The sequence below is a fragment of the Alternaria burnsii genome, assembly GCF_013036055.1.
Source record: "Alternaria burnsii strain CBS107.38 chromosome Unknown 697, whole genome shotgun sequence".
NCBI lineage: Eukaryota > Fungi > Ascomycota > Dothideomycetes > Pleosporales > Pleosporaceae > Alternaria > Alternaria burnsii.
In genome coordinates, this window is record NW_024066120.1 from 764,186 (window position 1) to 780,534 (window position 16,349).

Below are 16,349 nucleotides of genomic sequence, written 5' to 3' on the forward strand. Positions count from 1 at the left end.
TTATCCTATACGACTCTGCTACTAGAAGCTACTCTTTATTTACCCGTACTACCAGCTATTCGCATACAGCATACTTACGGCTATGGCACGGCATCAGCCTTTAATTTTTGGGGTTTTCAGACCCGTTTTCTCGAGGAGGATCGTCGATGAATTGGGATTCACTCGACGCAGGGACCGATAAATGTTGAAGCGAATGTATCGGAGACGAATCCGCACTCTCTACGCCACCACCTACATGACTTCAGGCTCACAAAGCATCGCGCTTTAGAAGACGATAACGAGGTTGTCTCTCTACAGCAGGGTGTAGCCTACCTGTGCCGATGCCCAGGTTTTTCCCGATGATACCGTAAGTCCAACATGCAGATGCATACACGCAGGCAAAGTGCCCACATGTCACGTACTTACCTCCTGTAGTATACAAATTAGACTACAAATTCGACACATACACTCAGCCTTGACAGAGGTCATCGCAAAATGGGGATGAGTATTCAGGCCGACCAGGGTATGAATGTTTGTTTGCTCTGGCATGTGAAGAAGGGCATGTCTTCACTAGTGAGTTCTCTTTTGTTTTGGAATGTTATTGGCGTAGTAACGGCTATGAAGAATCCTCTACTGTGACTGCGACAAAGACGCATTAAAGAAGCTATTCTGGAAAAGCATACTACAGAGGAGATTGGCCGTGCTACTAATGAAATGGTAGACGGTTGTCGTCCACATGAATTTAGCGTCCTCCCAACTGGGCATCGTGGTCATGGTTAATTTATCCGGTCGCATAGTGACACGACACTACATTCATCTCGCCACAGGACCCTAACACCAATGACGATTGCAGGGACCCATTTATTGGTCTACGCTACAGACAGTGACTCTACTTCGTTGAGGATTTCGTACATAGACTTCGGCCGCACTCCGGTGTGCGGGCCTAGTTCCGCCCAAAGGACCTCAACCCCAATGTCGATCTCCCCACTCACACCCCACATCGTCACACCTTATTCCCGAAGCAGCGACTATACACGCCTATCATGAAGCTGCGTGGTGTAGTCGTACCGATCTCGGCACTTTTTTAAGCCTTTCGGCACGAGTCTTGTGAGTGCTTATACTTCCGCTCCCCTGCTGATGTTCCGCTTGTGCCTGCTGTGCTTTATTCCAAGAGAGAGTGAGATTGCGCGCCAGCGACAATGCGGCTGTTCACATCAAAAGAGTTCGAACTCAAGTACGAGAATGGGGAGAAGAAGATCGAATCGATCAAAGACAATGGAGATATCGAAGCGGTACCAGCCGCGCAAGTGGCAGACGAAATCGACCCAGTAGTCGAGAAGCGCGTGCGACGAAAGTTGGACACGCACATCGTCCCGTTGCTTTCCGCCTTATATCTGCTCGCTTTCTTGGACAGATCGAACATTGGGTATACGGAATCGAATCTAACACTTGAGGTCATTGCTAACGTTGAGTACCAGAAACGCCCGTATCGCAGGGATGGAAGATGATCTCGGTCTCAGTAGTCCGCAGTACCAGTGGCTTCTGACCATCTTCTATATCTCCTATATCGTCTTCGGGTTCCTCGCGATAATGTGGAAAGTGATACCTCCACATATGTGGGCTGCGGGCTGCGTTTTCGTCTGGGGCCTCGTTTCGACCGTGCAAGCAGCGACAACCTCGTGGGGAGGAATGATGGCATGTCGATTCATCATGGGAGCTGCAGAAATCGCTTATGGTCCTGGTGTCCCATTCTTACTCTCGTTCTTCTATTTGAGGCACGAACTTGGGCTAAGATGTGGACTATTTTTGTCAGCCGCTCCGTAAGTCATCTTTGTTTACAAACTGCAAGTGAGCCATGTACTGATTTCATATGCCCGCCGTTAGATTGGCAAATACCTTTGCAGGCGCGTTGGCATACGGTATCACGAGTGGTAACCCCGGAATGGCAAAATGGAGAGTTTTATTTCTGGTGGAGGGATTACCGACAGTGGTGATGTCCGCAGTCGCGTTTTTCTTTCTGCCAGACAGTCCAGAGAAGGCAAAGTTCTTGACAGAGGAAGAGAAGGCGGTTGCGAGAGCTCGTGGTGTGGCACAGGCTGGCGCCGCGACAAGAATCGGAGGCATCGACTGGAAAGAGATTCTGGAAGGACTGATGGATGTGAAAGGCTGGATACTCGGTGTAAGTCTATGGACTTGAAGCGATAGTGCTTGACTGACATCAACAACAGCTTATGTACTTCAGTGGAAATGTCGCATTCTCATCCTTACCGGTCTTCCTGCCCACAATTCTTAAAGAAATGGGGTTTTCGAGTGTCAACGCACAGGGATTGACAGCACCACCCTTTTTCCTCTCTTTCATCACCGTTATAGTTACATGCTATATCGCAGACCGGACACAGCAGCGCGGCATCATGATCGCAATCCTTACGGCCATCGGGGGAATCGGATATGTGATTTTGGCTACAACCAAGAGCGTGGCCGCCAGATACTTCGGAGTTTTTCTGGCTGCTGCCGGCATTTTTCCAGCTATTGGAAATGTTCTTCCATGGGTCACAAACAATCAGGGCTCTGATACGAGGAGAGGCTTTGGTATTGTCATCCTGAACCTGGTTGGTCAATGTGGGCCTTTGTTAGGAACGAGGTAAGTTGTGTCTGTACGAAACACATGTGAGACATAGACTGACTTCGTACCTCCACCTTCACAGGCTGTACCCCACATCTGAGGGACCTTTGTATGTGAAAGGCCAGTCCATATGCGCAGGGTTTATGTTTCTGTTCTGCTTACTATCTCTCTTACTGAGGACCATTCTTGTGTGGGAGAACAAGAAACTAGATCGCAAGTATGGAACGCTGCAAGAGGCGGCAGCGCGCGGTGAAGGCAAACGAAGAGTAGGCGTCGAAAACTACGGGCCCAGTTTTCGATATGTTTTGTAGAGCTACCAATGATGAATCAAGCCGTTATCTCACTGCTGCGCCACTCGATATGGTAGAGTGGCGGGGTATGATGCATATACAGTGTTTGGTGCTGGATCGAGAGATGTCCTTTGCTCTTTTCAATCTATTGACGACTAGTGACGCATGGAATTACCGTTAGAGGACGGAGTAGGAATGACAAGCGTAATGGCGTCGAATCAAAACGCTAGGGGCATGCAGGATTGCGATGTCCCGGCGCGACCTAATCGGGCTATTGAGCACGCGACTGAGGTTACCTAGGTACTTGAGCAGCCCCCTGACTCATGCTGAGACGACATGGCAATCGGAGTCGGGATGGAAGTGCAACATGATAGAGTTTGTGAAAAAGTCGAAGTGCATTGGCATGAGTGAGATCCACCTGATGGTTCACACATGCGAACATGCCGAACAGCAAAGTTGGAGAGGCTAGACTGGGGCTAGACCCACATCCTGGGCACGGACATCCAATAATAACGTCACTGCCAGCCAGGTTCAAGATGAATATCGCAGGAACTCCACACTCTGCACTTCTTACGCGCTTTTCGCCCAACCGCCTTCGTGTCTCCGTCCCAGTGGCTCCTCACTGCTGCACCTCCTTGTCATACAGCACTAGATCTGTCATTGTTATCTCGATACGCGCTTGCCCTGCAATGGCATCGAATCCAGGCCCTTCGTCCGCAGGTGCTGCAGCACCTGGCAACTCGCCGCGTCCAGGGCTGGAAGCTTCATCTGCGCCACCAAAGAAGAAGAAGACTCACCGTGGCGGAAAGAAGAGGCGCAACCGGCGTCAGTCCTTTGCTGCGGGAGCCGACCTGGCACAAGGCGACTCGATGGATGAACGTCCAAGCTTGGCCAATGTCGCCAGCCATGGCCAGTCGCGAGGAAGCAACGGCTTCTACCGCACCCACAGCAACCTCAGCAACACGAGCCTCGAGAGCGAAGCGCTCTTAGATCACAGAGAACAACCGACTATCCGAACGCGCAGACCGAGCGTACCTGTAACGTCCATGTACCAGCCGAGGGCAAGTCAGTCCAACGCCAACGTACCCCAGCGCCTCCAAGCATCCAACTCATATGGCCGCTCCCGGCTGTCGCATACCCCTGAAGAGGTCCAAGATAGTGATGCCGACGAAGACGCCAACGACAGAACGCCCCTGATGGCCTCTTCTCAGCGCGACATCAGGACAGGCACTAGCTATGGCTCCAACAGCGGCAAACCCCGAAGAGGAAGCAAGACGTCCATGAAGAGCCCAAAGCATATGCCCATGCCCGAACACAGGCCTGACTTGTTCACGCAACACCACCACTCTGCGACCAACCTCGACGAGTACGATGTCAACAACCCCCCATCTGTTCCCACCAGCCCTGCCTTCGAGGCCACTAGTGGCCTAGACGATGTCATGCTCCCGACAGATTTAGACCACATGTCTGACCCGGGAAGAGCCACCAGTCCGTCTCGGGATGCGCTCATCGATATCGATGAGGATGGTCACTCGGGTTCGCCTCCTGGTCCTGGCGACTTCAGACGCCGTATGACGACTTCTGGGCTTGAAGACGTCTGCTTCCCACACGAGGCTATGTCTGAGATGGGACACGAAGACTACATGAACGCTCCTACGACTGGCGAGCCAACGAGTCGCCGAAGACGCCGCCGCTGGCCCAATCTCGACGTTTTACAAGCTTGGGCACATGAGGAGAAGGAGCAGCGGACTATTGAGGGCATGCGTATGCGCAAGGTTAGTGAGCCGCTCATGGTAGAAGGACGTCTCCGACCAAGGCGACGCGTCTGGCATCGCGAGGACAGCGACGCTCCTTACCGCTTTACCTACTTCAACGAGACTTTCGACAACACAATTCACTCTCAAAGCATTAGCGAACTTTTGCAACCCGGACAGAGTTTCAGGAACCTCTTCGTCCCTGACCCGCCAATCTTGGACGAGGATAGTGATTCTTCGGACACGGAGGATGACATGCTGCACGCAGGCCCCAACGGCTACGCCTCTCGGACAACAACGCGGTCAACCTCGAAAGCAGAGGGCAAGTATTCCTCTGGTGAGCAAACGCGCTCGACTACACCCCGACCCACAGACGCACCCAAGAACGATCAACCTGAGGCCGAGAAGCCGAAGCGCTATGGCCCACGGCCTGCCTGGTGGTTGGATGTCATGTCCCCCACGGAGACTGAGATGAAGGTCATTTCTAAGACGTTTGGCATCCATCCATTGACGTCAGAAGACATTCTGATGCAAGAGCAACGTGAGAAGGTTGAGCTTTTCAAGCACTACTACTTCATCAACTACCGTACCTTTGAGCAGGACGAGAACAGTGAAGACTATCTAGAGCCTGTCAACCTGTATGTTGTTGTGTTCAGAGAAGGTGTAATAAGCTTCCACTTCTCTATGACACCGCATCCTGCAAACGTCCGTCGCCGTATTCGTCAACTCTCAGATTACCTTGTTCTATCTCCCGACTGGATCTCGTATGCCATTATCGATGATGTCACCGATGCTTATGCGCCTATGATACAGAAGATCGAAGAAGAGGTTGATGATATTGACGAGGCTATACTGCGACTTCATTCGAGCGAAGAGGAACAGGAAGCTGAGAAAGAAAAGTCATACAGCTACAACAATCCGCACTACGACGAGCCTCCCGAGGTGAAGTCGCAGCAGGAAAGTGGCCGAGACATGTTGCGACGCGTTGGAGAATGCAGAAAGAAGGTTATGAGCCTCTACCGCTTGTTGGGTAACAAGGCCGATGTCATTAAGGGTTTCGCGAAGCGCTGCAACGAGCAGTGGGACATTGCCCCTCGCAATGAGATCGGCATGTACCTTGGAGATATCCAAGATCACATTGTAACCATGACGGGCAATCTAGGGCACTACGAGAAGTAAGTTGAACTTGAACAGTTATAGGGCCATGAACTAACCCGCTTCTCAGCCTCCTCTCTCGTGCTCACAGCAACTATCTCGCTCAGATCAACATCAGGATGAACGAACGTCAAGAAAAGACATCTGACATTCTGGGTAAGCTTACAGTGCTCGGAACGATTGTCCTGCCAATGAATGTTGTGACGGGTATCTGGGGTATGAACTGGTGAGTCAAGTCGCCCGGCCTTGGTATAATCACATGCTAACCAGCTTTAGTCTCGTTCCCGGTCAAGACATTGAGAATCTCAACTGGTTTTGGTCCATTACTGGAGGCCTCATCACCTTCGGTCTCCTCTGCTACTTCATCGCAAAGAGAGTGTATGGTATTGTTTGATAGAGTAGGAGAAAAACGTAGATTGCTATTTGGTTGAAAGCATACATTGTACCACGCGGCGTTTGGGATGGCTTTGACGCGCACCGAGTCGCTCTTGGGCTAGTTTGGATAGAGACAGTACACACGTTTGTTTTTGTACTACCATGTATAGACATGATGGTTGTCGTTCAATTAATATGTGAAACTCGTTTGCTCTCCACACGTCCATGTGCCTTTGACAGTGAGGCTCCAACTCACTGTCCGCTCAGACTGAAAGTAGATTTGTGCACACACTTGGCCCCCACTGCCACCCCTCTTTTACGCAAGCACACACGGGAAGCCGCATAGATTAGATAGTATCCGTCTCGAACCACCGGCAACTTTGTGTTTCCGGTGAATGGAGGGTCACATAAGCTGCAGAGTCGTGTAGGGGAGCTGAGACATGTCCAATAGTCATCATGCAGCTGGTTTCAGTGTGCTAACGCGTAGGTAGTAGATGTGGTCACCTCGAAAGACATGATGAGCCGTTTCACCGGACCAAAAGGAAGCCTTCCACGGCGCGATTGCAGGAATATGTGTTTACTGTCTGGTGGTCGTGAGAGCGTGTACAAGGGCTTTCAGGCAGTGGACAGATATTTGCATGGAGAAGCCTGTCAGGTACTGATTCGATCTTTACAGCACTCTGATGTGTGTCTCCATCGATCGAAGTACGTCGGGTGCAAACACGGCCTTTTGTACGAGGTTCTGGGTTATTGTTTGCAAGGCCGCAAGGTGCTCAATACGTTGGGCAGACGTCTCCTCGGTCACTACCCAGAGGCGTCGGCGAGTTTGCGGTCAAGGGAAAAAACCGTCAAGAGCCTCAATGATGCGTTTTCCCGTTGATGGCGTCAAGAAGACAGTCTTCTGGAGCGTTGTACATGAGTTTTGCAGGGTAACCCTTGGTGTATTGGGTCGCTTCACTTTTGGGCTTCGCATGCGGTACGGCAGCAAAGTTTTGTCTTGCAGCTAGGTTCCAAGTTGGGCCCAAGTCGTGTCTTTATCACGGTTTTGGCTATGGTGGAGTCACAGGCAGCAGAGTTGGCAGCGGAGGCGCAGTCAGCGGCATGAGTCGTTGTCAGCCGCTCGAACTGCAAAGGCCATGGGCAGTATGGGCACCGTCCACATGCTCGAGCGCTCACCGTATGCGGGGCTATGCGCATAGGTGATGGCGCAATGTCCGGTGAGTTCTATGTTCCCACAAAAAGAAACTTCTAGCGAATGTGACAAGTTGCAGGCAGTGGTTCGCATGATGTGCGATGCGCGCGCTCCCGTCGTGGCTCGATGGTAGGGCTGCGACGGCGCGGTGAGCCCATCTGGTCTGCAAAGAGGGTGAGGCAGACAGATGGACAGACAGACTTTGGTCGGATGTGCACTGCCTGACTGTGCCAGTATTTAGTCGGAGAAAAGTGGTTTTGGCAGACATGGTGCAGCGTGCAATCAGTTGAGGTGGTGCGCAGTGGCCTTGACGTCATCCCCAGGGTACCTCCTCCAGCCTCTGGGCAGGCCAGAATCAAGTCTTCTGACGGGTTCCGCTATTCTTGACACTTGACGTCTTCGTCCCTACTCCGGTTCACCCTCTTATTACCCCACCTCCGTTTGCTATCGCAGTGCTACCAGCATCGCGCATCCCCAACGATAGTGAGTGTGTTGATCACCACGCTCGCCAATCACCCCAGGCCCGCCAGCCGCCCTTGCTCAGCCGTACGCAGTCACCCAACGCAGCGACTCATAGCGACTGGCTCAGTAGGCGAGCACCAGACGCCAGAGTCTACAAACATTCCTGTCCTGTCCTCGTCCCCATCTGCACCACTTCTCACCACACTGCAACTTGCCCCACTATTTGACTTTCCACGAACCCACGCCGCAGCATGTCGGTCATCTACAAGAGAAGCGAGCGCGAGCGCGAGTGGGACACCACGTCGGCGCGTGGAAGCGGCGCTGGCTATACCACGGTGAGGCGCTACAAGGTGCCCGACCACAGCCTCGAGGAAGACACGTACGAATCCGAGATGCGCCTCGTCCACCGTGGCCGCGACGACTTCGAAGACCGCCGCTCCGTCAAAGATTATGTCATTGAACGTCATCAAGAGCCTGCTCGAGAAGTGAGACACTACCACTACACCGAACGCGAGCGCGAAGTCTCCCCTCAGCGTTCCGAGTACAGAATCCAGCGCGAGTATGAGCGCTCCCCGTCGCCCGCCCGAACCGAGATTCGCATTTCCCGCGACTACGAGCGCGACCGGGAAATCTTCCCACGCGAACAGCAGCCCTATGAACTGGAGAAGTACTCGAGGTCTACTGAGTATTTCCGCCCCGAGCCGATCCCCCAACCACCACCCCAGCCCATCTACATCCGCAATGAAGCCCCCCAGCCCATGCAGATGCAGATGCAACCTATCATTATTCGGGAGGAGGCCCCGCAACCCATCATCATCCGCGAGCGCATTCAAGAACCAGCCTATGAGCTTGTTGAGCGCACTACTGAAGAAGACAGACAGGTTGCTCGTCCGCGCCACGAGGAAGACTATTACTACGAGCGCAGGGTCAAGGAAATCGACCGAGGTGGTCGTTACGATGAGAGATACGCCGACGAGCGTGAATATGATCATCGATGGGGAGATAAGAACTACTACAGCGACGACGATATTTACATCCACAAAGAGAAAGACACGTGGGGTGGAAGCGAGACCCGAACTAAGCGTGATGTTGCTGCGGGCGCTCTTGCCGGGGTTGCTGCAGGACAGATCATCAGACATCATCGCAAGAGGAAGGGTGAAGCCGCTGGAGGCAACATTGGGAATGCCCTTGGCTACGGCACATTGGGTGCTGTGAGTGCTGTGGCTCTCGATAGATTTAACAACCGTGATAGATCTCGGTCTGTTTCTTCTGAGCGAGGCAGGGGCAGCCGACGCGGCAAGTCTCGTCACCGCAGCAAGTCGAGAGTAAAGGAGTTGGGCACGCTCGCCGCTCTCGCTGGTGTTGGAGCCCTCGCCTATGCCGCTGGACAGAGGAACAAGAACAAGACGGCGGTCAAAGAGGAGACAGTCACGGTCATAGAAGACCGCCACCGAAGCAGGTCGCGTCATGGAGGTCGATCACGCTCTAGGAAGAGCCGAAGAAGACACAGGTCCGTCTCAGCTGTTGGGTCTGACAGGGGTAGGTCTCGTAGCACGAGCAAACACCTAGACCCTGAGCACCGTAACAATAGAGCAGCGCAAGTCGGTCTTGCCACTGCTGCTGTAGCCGGTCTCGCTGCACGTAGCCGCAGCAAGTCTCGAAAGCGCAAGGGCAAACGATCGCCCAGCCGAATCCGACAGGGCGTGCCAATCGCTGCTGCTGGTGTTGCCGGCGCAGCTGTTACTGGACTATATGAGAAACGCAAGGCTAAGAAGGAGGCTAGGTCGGCATCGCGGTCCAAGTCAAGGTCGCGCTCAAGGTCGAGGTCAGTGCTCTCCCGCCTTATCGGACGTAGCCGTAGCAGGCGTGGAAGTACAGTGAGTGAACCTGTTCTAGTAGAGTACGGTGGTGATCCGGTATACACCGATCGCCCGGCCAGAAGTCGAAGCCGGAGCCGGAGCCGGGACCGAAGCCGTTCGCACCGTAGCAGAAGACGACGAAGCTCCTCGTCATCTGATGGTCGGAGTCGGAGCCGAAGCAAGAGTCGAGCACGAACGGTCGCAGAGACGGCGGCGGTTGCTGGTGTCGCTGGTTTGGCTGCTCATGAAGCAGCAAAGCGACGCGACCGTAAGAAGGCCGAGAAGGAAGCTGAACGACGACGTGAGTCCACCCCTCGCCCATACCGCAATTAGCATACTCAACATTACCAGGCGAGGATGATTCAGCCTACTCCACTGGCACCTACAGCCCCTATGATAGCCCCACGCCATCCACTGCCCATCCTAACGACTCTCGTTTCTTCCCTGAATCAAACTACTTCCCCCCTCCCCCTACTGCTCCAGTAGACCACAACCCAAACAACCCATACCCTCCGTACAATCCGGCAGACTACCCTCCCCCTCCAAGTGCATATGAGCCAAATCATCCATCGCAGTTTGTCAACCCACCGCACGAAGATCTACATCTCGGCAATCCGTATGCTCCTCAACATCAACAACAACATGAACCCTACTATGGTCAGCCACGACGTGGGGGTGACAATGTGAGTGCTCCAGTTCCTGATCATGGCGGTAACGAGCACTATAACTTCGCTTCTGCGCGTGGTGGGTTGAGGCCGATGCCTGCCCATGAATTGGACAGCCTTGCTGATACTAGAACAGGTCCCGTAGACGAACCGCGTAGCCCAAGCCCGACGCCAACAGAGGAGAAGAGCGTCAAATTTGACCTGAACCCACAAGAGGAACCCCCACGGGAGCCTTCACGGGAGCCTTCGCCTGACTCTGATAGGGAGCACAGACACAGGGACGATCACAGCCACAAATGTCACAGACGACGTAAAGACGACGACCGATCAGACATTACGAGAGAGTCTGGTAGAGCACGCAAGAGACGTCATAGGTCTGAGAGTCCTGGGTCTGATGCGTCTGACGCCACCATTGAACTCCCACCACGGTTTGATGAGCGTGGGCGTCAGCAACCTGAGGATCCGCTGGCGAAGCAATTGGAGAGTGTCTTGCAAAGCATATTTCGATAGCGTCTTTTGCTCGAGTAGCCTTCTTCCTGTCATGTATTCTCTTTTTCTACGTTGTTTGCTCACAATGTGTTTCGTATTTTTGGCTCATGTATTCCCTATATCTGGAGATTTTGTATACGGCGTTCTAAGATGGTTTCGATCATGATAATGAGGTTACGATATCACGGTGTCAAGATGCATTCTTGTTTTCATCCCTAATACTATTCCCTTGGTATATACGTAATAAACGTTGTCTTCTTTTGTTTGCAAGATGGGCTCGACTCTTGGTGAAGACTACTAAGGATCTCGAAGATGTCGCACAGATGGCCACGACTGAACTGCTTGACTACAGCTTCGTTAGTACCTGAGACCCAATTGTGACTATCTACCCTGGGAGACTGGGAGAGGAATGGTGAAGTCTGTTAGCTTTGTTGGCGCGCCTTCTTTGCTGTGGTCACGGCTGCTCCTTTTGCAAGCATTGCAACTCGGCGCGACGAGAAACCTCACCCTCACGCCCGCAGCCGCACCCTTTCAACAACACCTTCCTATCGCTCTCGAATTGATTCCCCCTACTCTCCTCATATCGTACCGCACTGCCGCTGCTTACTCGTCGATATGATTGTCCCACGCTACTTCTTGTTCTTCGCCGCGCTGTTGACACTCTTGGTGACAGCACTGCCCGCCACTGCTGAATCGCCATTTCCGCAGTGCGCTGGGTAAGCCACAGAGCTAAAATTATGTGACAGCAGAACGTTAATGTGCATAGTGGCTCGATTTACTTTACCGCTCACACCATAGACAGCCTGCTGTTCCAAAACCCAGACCTCTACCATGATCTCTACGTCTACAAATGCATCACCACGGTCGTTCTTACTGCAGATAGCGGCGGTGAAGCAGCCAATCACACTCGTGTGCTAGAGCTTGAACGTGGTCTTGAAAATGCTTACAAGTTCATGTCTGATGCGTCATCTGGTGATGCAGATGACAACCAGTCACTGTCTGCTCTCACAGAGGTAAAAACAGGTAAGGCACTACAAGACGTCTTGATTACGCGCAACGGAATTCACCAAAGTCGCAGTTGCCAACGATACGACGATCCAGATTGGAGAGCACACAATCTCCGCCTCCCCACTTCTCGGACGCTCCAATGTACAGATCATTTACCTTCGCCTTCCCCAGAGCGAATACTTCGGGAAGGGATACAAGGCGTATTCCGAAGAGTCACTAGCCAAACTATACAACTCAGAGATACCGCACATCTCTACGACGGACAGAAAGGTCACCTACACTCTTCAGCATGTGAAGGACATCATCACAACGATCATCCGGGATAGACGGGCAAACAACATCCGTATGCTGAACTACTTCGAGGCTCTCAGCACCGATGAGGAGGGCGACCAGCTCGACCATCCCGACCGCACTGTCTCTGCCAAGCTTGTGATGAACGTCATGGAGGATGTGGGTTTCAATGGAAATGTCAAGGTGTATGTGTATGCTCACGGGCAGTGGAAGGCTGGCTGACATTACCAGATACGCAAGCGACTCATTACGCATGTTGCGAAACAACCTCAACACACCAGACTACATAAAGAAGGTCGATGCATTCTTCGAATACGCTAAGCATGACCCTGATATGGTACACTCATCACCTATACTGTCCACTTCGCAGCTGAGGTCACATCTAGTTTGCATTGCTAACATCAGTACAGTGTCAGAGTCTTGATGAGTGCGGTCAGAGGCGCCAGAACTTGGATGTCTCCAAGACTAAATACGCTGAGGTAGACCATGTCGCTGAGTTTCTGAAGCGGGAATACTACGTCGAGTAAGGCTCTTTGGTGTTTATTTCAGGTGAAGACACGAACCAGGGAAGGACACATCCAGAACCGATGATGACATTCTGTCCATGATGAAAAGGACGTTGTAATAAGATTGATGTGCTACATGATATACCACGAATGAACTGAGATCATGTGAATATCGCTCCCTTAACGCCTCGTATGCAAGTTTGAAACCTTTACTCCTCTTCCTTCTTCCAGCCCGACTTGCGCTTAGTGTCGAATTCCACCGGACTTAGCCTACGTGCTTGGATGCCCGACGGAGACTCAGGCGGCGTAACAATCTTTGCACCCATCTCGCCGTCATCCTCGGGCTCCCAAGCCCTTTGTTTCGCTAGCAGAGCTGCAAGTTTGGGATCCACACCTATGCGTTCCGGCACTGGTGGAGGCGCCTTTCTTGGTCCACCTGTCTTCCTCAGTCCCGCTTTTGAATCCATAGCTGCTGGTACAACGGGCGGAACCTGACCCTTGAGCTCTCGCATGATGGGCATATCAGATGGCGCAATTGCACCACCTAGACGCGCAAATGGCGCTGGACTTGAAGGTGACATGGGTATGCCCGAAGTTGTGGGTGTGTCGGGGATATCTTGAGATTCATGAATAGGCACGCTGCGGCCACCTAGTTTGAAGCGGCCAATCTTCTGTTCGCCGACGGGAGGGAGGGCGTAGTTTGTTTCCCTGGATACCGTAGCGGGCTTGGGTGCTGGTGGGGGGCGGGGAGCAGATTTGGCGACTGCGGGCTTAGGAACTGGAGCTGGAGCAGGAGGTGGTGGTGGTGGTGGCATGCTCTTCATAGGTGGAGTGGCGGGTGGTGAAGGCGGCGCAGCTGTCCTTATTGGGACGTCTGTTCTAGTAGATCGGATCTGTGGGAGGAGTGAGGTTAGCAGATGCTGCTTCTGATCTTCAATGCCTGAACCTACTGCGTCTTCTTGATAGCTCCTCTCCATATGTTCCAATCTTGCGGACTCTCTCAATGCTCTCTGCATTTCTTCCTCTTCCTCTTTCTTCTTCCGTGCGGCTTCGTCCAAGGACTTTTGAATCATGATCTGCATGTCCTGGTCCAGCCTTTCTTGCAGTTGTCTTTCGTATTCTGCTTTACTCTGCCTTTCGACTTCTCTTGTGCGTGCCTCCTCTGCTGCCATCTTCTTTTCGTGTTCTCTTCGGCTTCTCTCTCTAGCTCGTTCTTCAGCTTCCCTCTCAGCCCGCCGCTTTTCCTCTGCTGCCTTCTTCTTCTCCTGTTCTCTACGACTTCTCTCCCTGGCTTGTTCCTCGGCCTCTTTTTCAGCCCGCCATTTTTCATCTGCTAGCCTGCGGTTCTTCTCGAGGAGTTCTCTCTCACCACGTCGCAGAGCCTCCTCGTTTTCTGCGGCTTCCCTGCGTTTGAATTCTCTCTCCCTCTCCAAGTCGCGGCGCATAGCGGCTTCTTCGTTTTCGCGGAGACATCTACTGCAGATTCCGTTCTCATTCCAAGTTTTTATGGTGCAGCGGTCTTTCGTTTTAGGGTTCTCACGGTCACAGCTGACGCTAGTTCTTTCGAAGTAGGGGCAGTTGTATGTGTCGACGTGATCATTCTGTTTGTGGCCGCATTCGAGTATTGTTATTGTGTACCTGCACATCTTGGGCGTAGATGTGGACGAGCTGAGAGACGAACACGAAGGTAAGTCGGCAGTGTACGATGGGGTACGGAGAGGGGTTGTGGAGAGGAAAACTAGGAAATGTTGTGATAGCAGTGATTAATACTTATACGCCGAGGGTATTGACCGCCCCCATGTACTAGTGAAGTGCTGCAGGAGTGATGGCCTCGTACACGTAGCTGCATCATATGACTCTGAAACAAGGCTGGAAGAAGCGGATGCTGTTCTAAGCCTGTGAAGGCACCGGATTGACATACAAACACCAGTACAACTCATCAAACAGCGGTCGCGGCTGCGTCCGCGCGGAGCGCCGTCAATGAGGCGAGCAGCGGCCGATTGGCCAGATGCACTGTCTACCGTGTCTTTCCACCTACGAGGGCACAGAAAGAGAGATCCTGTGCGTTCCTCAGCCCACCGACTGCTACTCCCAAAAGTTGCAAGGTCGCGAGGTGCTCCCAGCTCATGTGTTAGCAGACCCACAGTTTGATCAGACGTGGTTGACCGCCGTAGGCGCATTCCAGCAGCATCGATGCGGCTCTGTACCGAGCCATTTTCGCTCACAGGCTAACACGGAGACGTTGCCAGCAAAGAAACCCGCAGGCTAGAATGCCGCCTATGGCAGAGAAAAATGAAGCTTCCGCAGTGTGCAGAGACGACACCATGCAAGACGACGGTGTCGGTGGGGATAGCTACGTGGCGGGCTCAGCTGTACTGGGCATGGTTGGATGCAGCAGAGGCGGTAATGTGTTTCAAACAGCGAGTTCGTAGACCCATGCATTCTCGGGAGAGCGGCGATCAGGTAATACTATCGATCATATCCAGCATGAAGCGATGTTTGAGAAGACCTGAACTATGCGGAGTAAGAGTGAAGAGGCGTGCAAGGCCGGATGGAGTGGGGTGTTGAGAGCAGCCAATCAGAGGCGGCTGATTGTAACGGCCCCTGTACATTGACTTGGCCTTTCGGATGAGCTTCATCGTTGACATCTTCAATCGACGCCATCGCCTCCAGCCCGCAGCACAACCCACCATGGCCTCAAGACTCGTCCCCCTCGCATGTAGGATTGCCCCACGGGCCTCGCGACAGTTCCAGAGGGCTCAATGGCGGGCTTTCAGCGTATCGCGGCCGTCATGGAACGAGAGCGGCTCGCTCAACGTCGTATGTCTTTTCTGAGTCTTGCGCTGAAAGCCGAGCTGACATATCTGTAGCACCGCGACACGCCCCAAAATAACCTCAAAATTCCCTTCAAGTTCACACCACAAAATGAGGAACTCATCCAAGAGATTGTCTCCCGATACCCCTCGCAGTACAAGAAGGCCGCCGTAATGCCGCTCCTCGACCTGGGACAACGCCAGCACGGATTCTGCAGCATCAGCGTCATGAACGAGGTTGCGCGGATACTAGAGATGCCACCAATGCGTGTGTACGAAGTTGCGACTTTCTACACCATGTACAACCGGGACCCAGTGGGCAAGTTCCACGTCCAGGTCTGCACAACTGTGGGTTGACTCTATGCTTGGCATTAAGGGCAGCAGCTGACAGCATCTAGACCCCATGCATGCTTTGCGACAGTGACTCCGTTATGAAGGCTTGCGAAGACGTCTTGGGCGTACACCACGGCGAGACCACTGCGGATGGCCTCTTCACTTTCTCAGAGGTAGAATGCCTTGGTGCATGTGCCAACGCGCCCATGGTCCAAATCAACGACGACTACTACGAGGACCTCACATACGACTCAACAGTCAACCTGCTCAAGGCTCTCAAGCACGCCGCTCAAACCACCGGTGCGCAGCCCGGAGACAAGGGCCTGGCGAGTGGATCTGGCAAGGGATCGCTCAACGTAGAGGCAGGTGCTGGCGAGGCTCTCGCCAACCAGCAGGGGCGGGAATACGCAGCTGGCGGTGTCAAGCTACCATCACCAGGACCATTGAGCGGAAGGAAGAGCTGTGAGCCAGCAGGCGGTCTCACTTGCTTGACAAGTGAGCCCTGGGGCAACGAGACTTTGAGGAAGGACGGTGAGCTATAGAGGGTTTTTGTAA

General features: G+C 53.0%; 5 protein-coding genes across 5 annotated transcripts; 4 read left to right on the forward strand and 1 right to left on the reverse strand.

The window, feature by feature from the left end:
* Positions 1-1,178: 1,178 nt before the first annotated feature.
* GT037_009077 (magnesium transporter alr2) lies at positions 1,179-6,195 on the forward strand (the record flags this gene model as incomplete). The annotated part of the gene is made up of 8 exons (XM_038934124.1): positions 1,179-1,405; positions 1,458-1,799; positions 1,864-2,158; positions 2,208-2,620; positions 2,685-2,711; positions 3,344-5,821; positions 5,872-6,027; positions 6,078-6,195. The coding sequence occupies 8 exons, from the start codon at positions 1,179-1,181 to the stop codon at positions 6,193-6,195; spliced, it is 4,056 nt and encodes a 1,351-aa protein (XP_038783469.1).
* A 1,886-nt stretch (positions 6,196-8,081) lies between these two features.
* Positions 8,082-10,864, forward strand: GT037_009078 (uncharacterized protein; the record flags this gene model as incomplete). The annotated part of the gene is made up of 3 exons (XM_038934125.1): positions 8,082-9,990; positions 10,041-10,433; positions 10,491-10,864. The coding sequence occupies 3 exons, from the start codon at positions 8,082-8,084 to the stop codon at positions 10,862-10,864; spliced, it is 2,676 nt and encodes an 891-aa protein (XP_038783470.1).
* A 594-nt stretch (positions 10,865-11,458) lies between these two features.
* On the forward strand, positions 11,459-12,669 carry GT037_009079 (uncharacterized protein; the record flags this gene model as incomplete). Its single annotated transcript, XM_038934126.1, has 5 exons — positions 11,459-11,559; positions 11,610-11,866; positions 11,922-12,327; positions 12,374-12,479; positions 12,553-12,669. 5 exons carry the CDS (start codon positions 11,459-11,461, stop codon positions 12,667-12,669), a joined length of 987 nt encoding a protein of 328 aa, XP_038783471.1.
* A 188-nt stretch (positions 12,670-12,857) lies between these two features.
* GT037_009080 (uncharacterized protein) lies at positions 12,858-14,294 on the reverse strand (the record flags this gene model as incomplete). The annotated part of the gene is made up of 1 exon (XM_038934127.1): positions 12,858-14,294. The coding sequence occupies one exon, from the start codon at positions 14,292-14,294 to the stop codon at positions 12,858-12,860; it is 1,437 nt and encodes a 478-aa protein (XP_038783472.1).
* Positions 14,295-14,972: 678 nt separating this feature from the next.
* Positions 14,973-16,336, forward strand: GT037_009081 (nadh dehydrogenase flavoprotein mitochondrial precursor; the record flags this gene model as incomplete). Its single annotated transcript, XM_038934128.1, has 4 exons — positions 14,973-15,020; positions 15,322-15,468; positions 15,519-15,809; positions 15,860-16,336. 4 exons carry the CDS (start codon positions 14,973-14,975, stop codon positions 16,334-16,336), a joined length of 963 nt encoding a protein of 320 aa, XP_038783473.1.
* Positions 16,337-16,349: the final 13 nt, after the last annotated feature.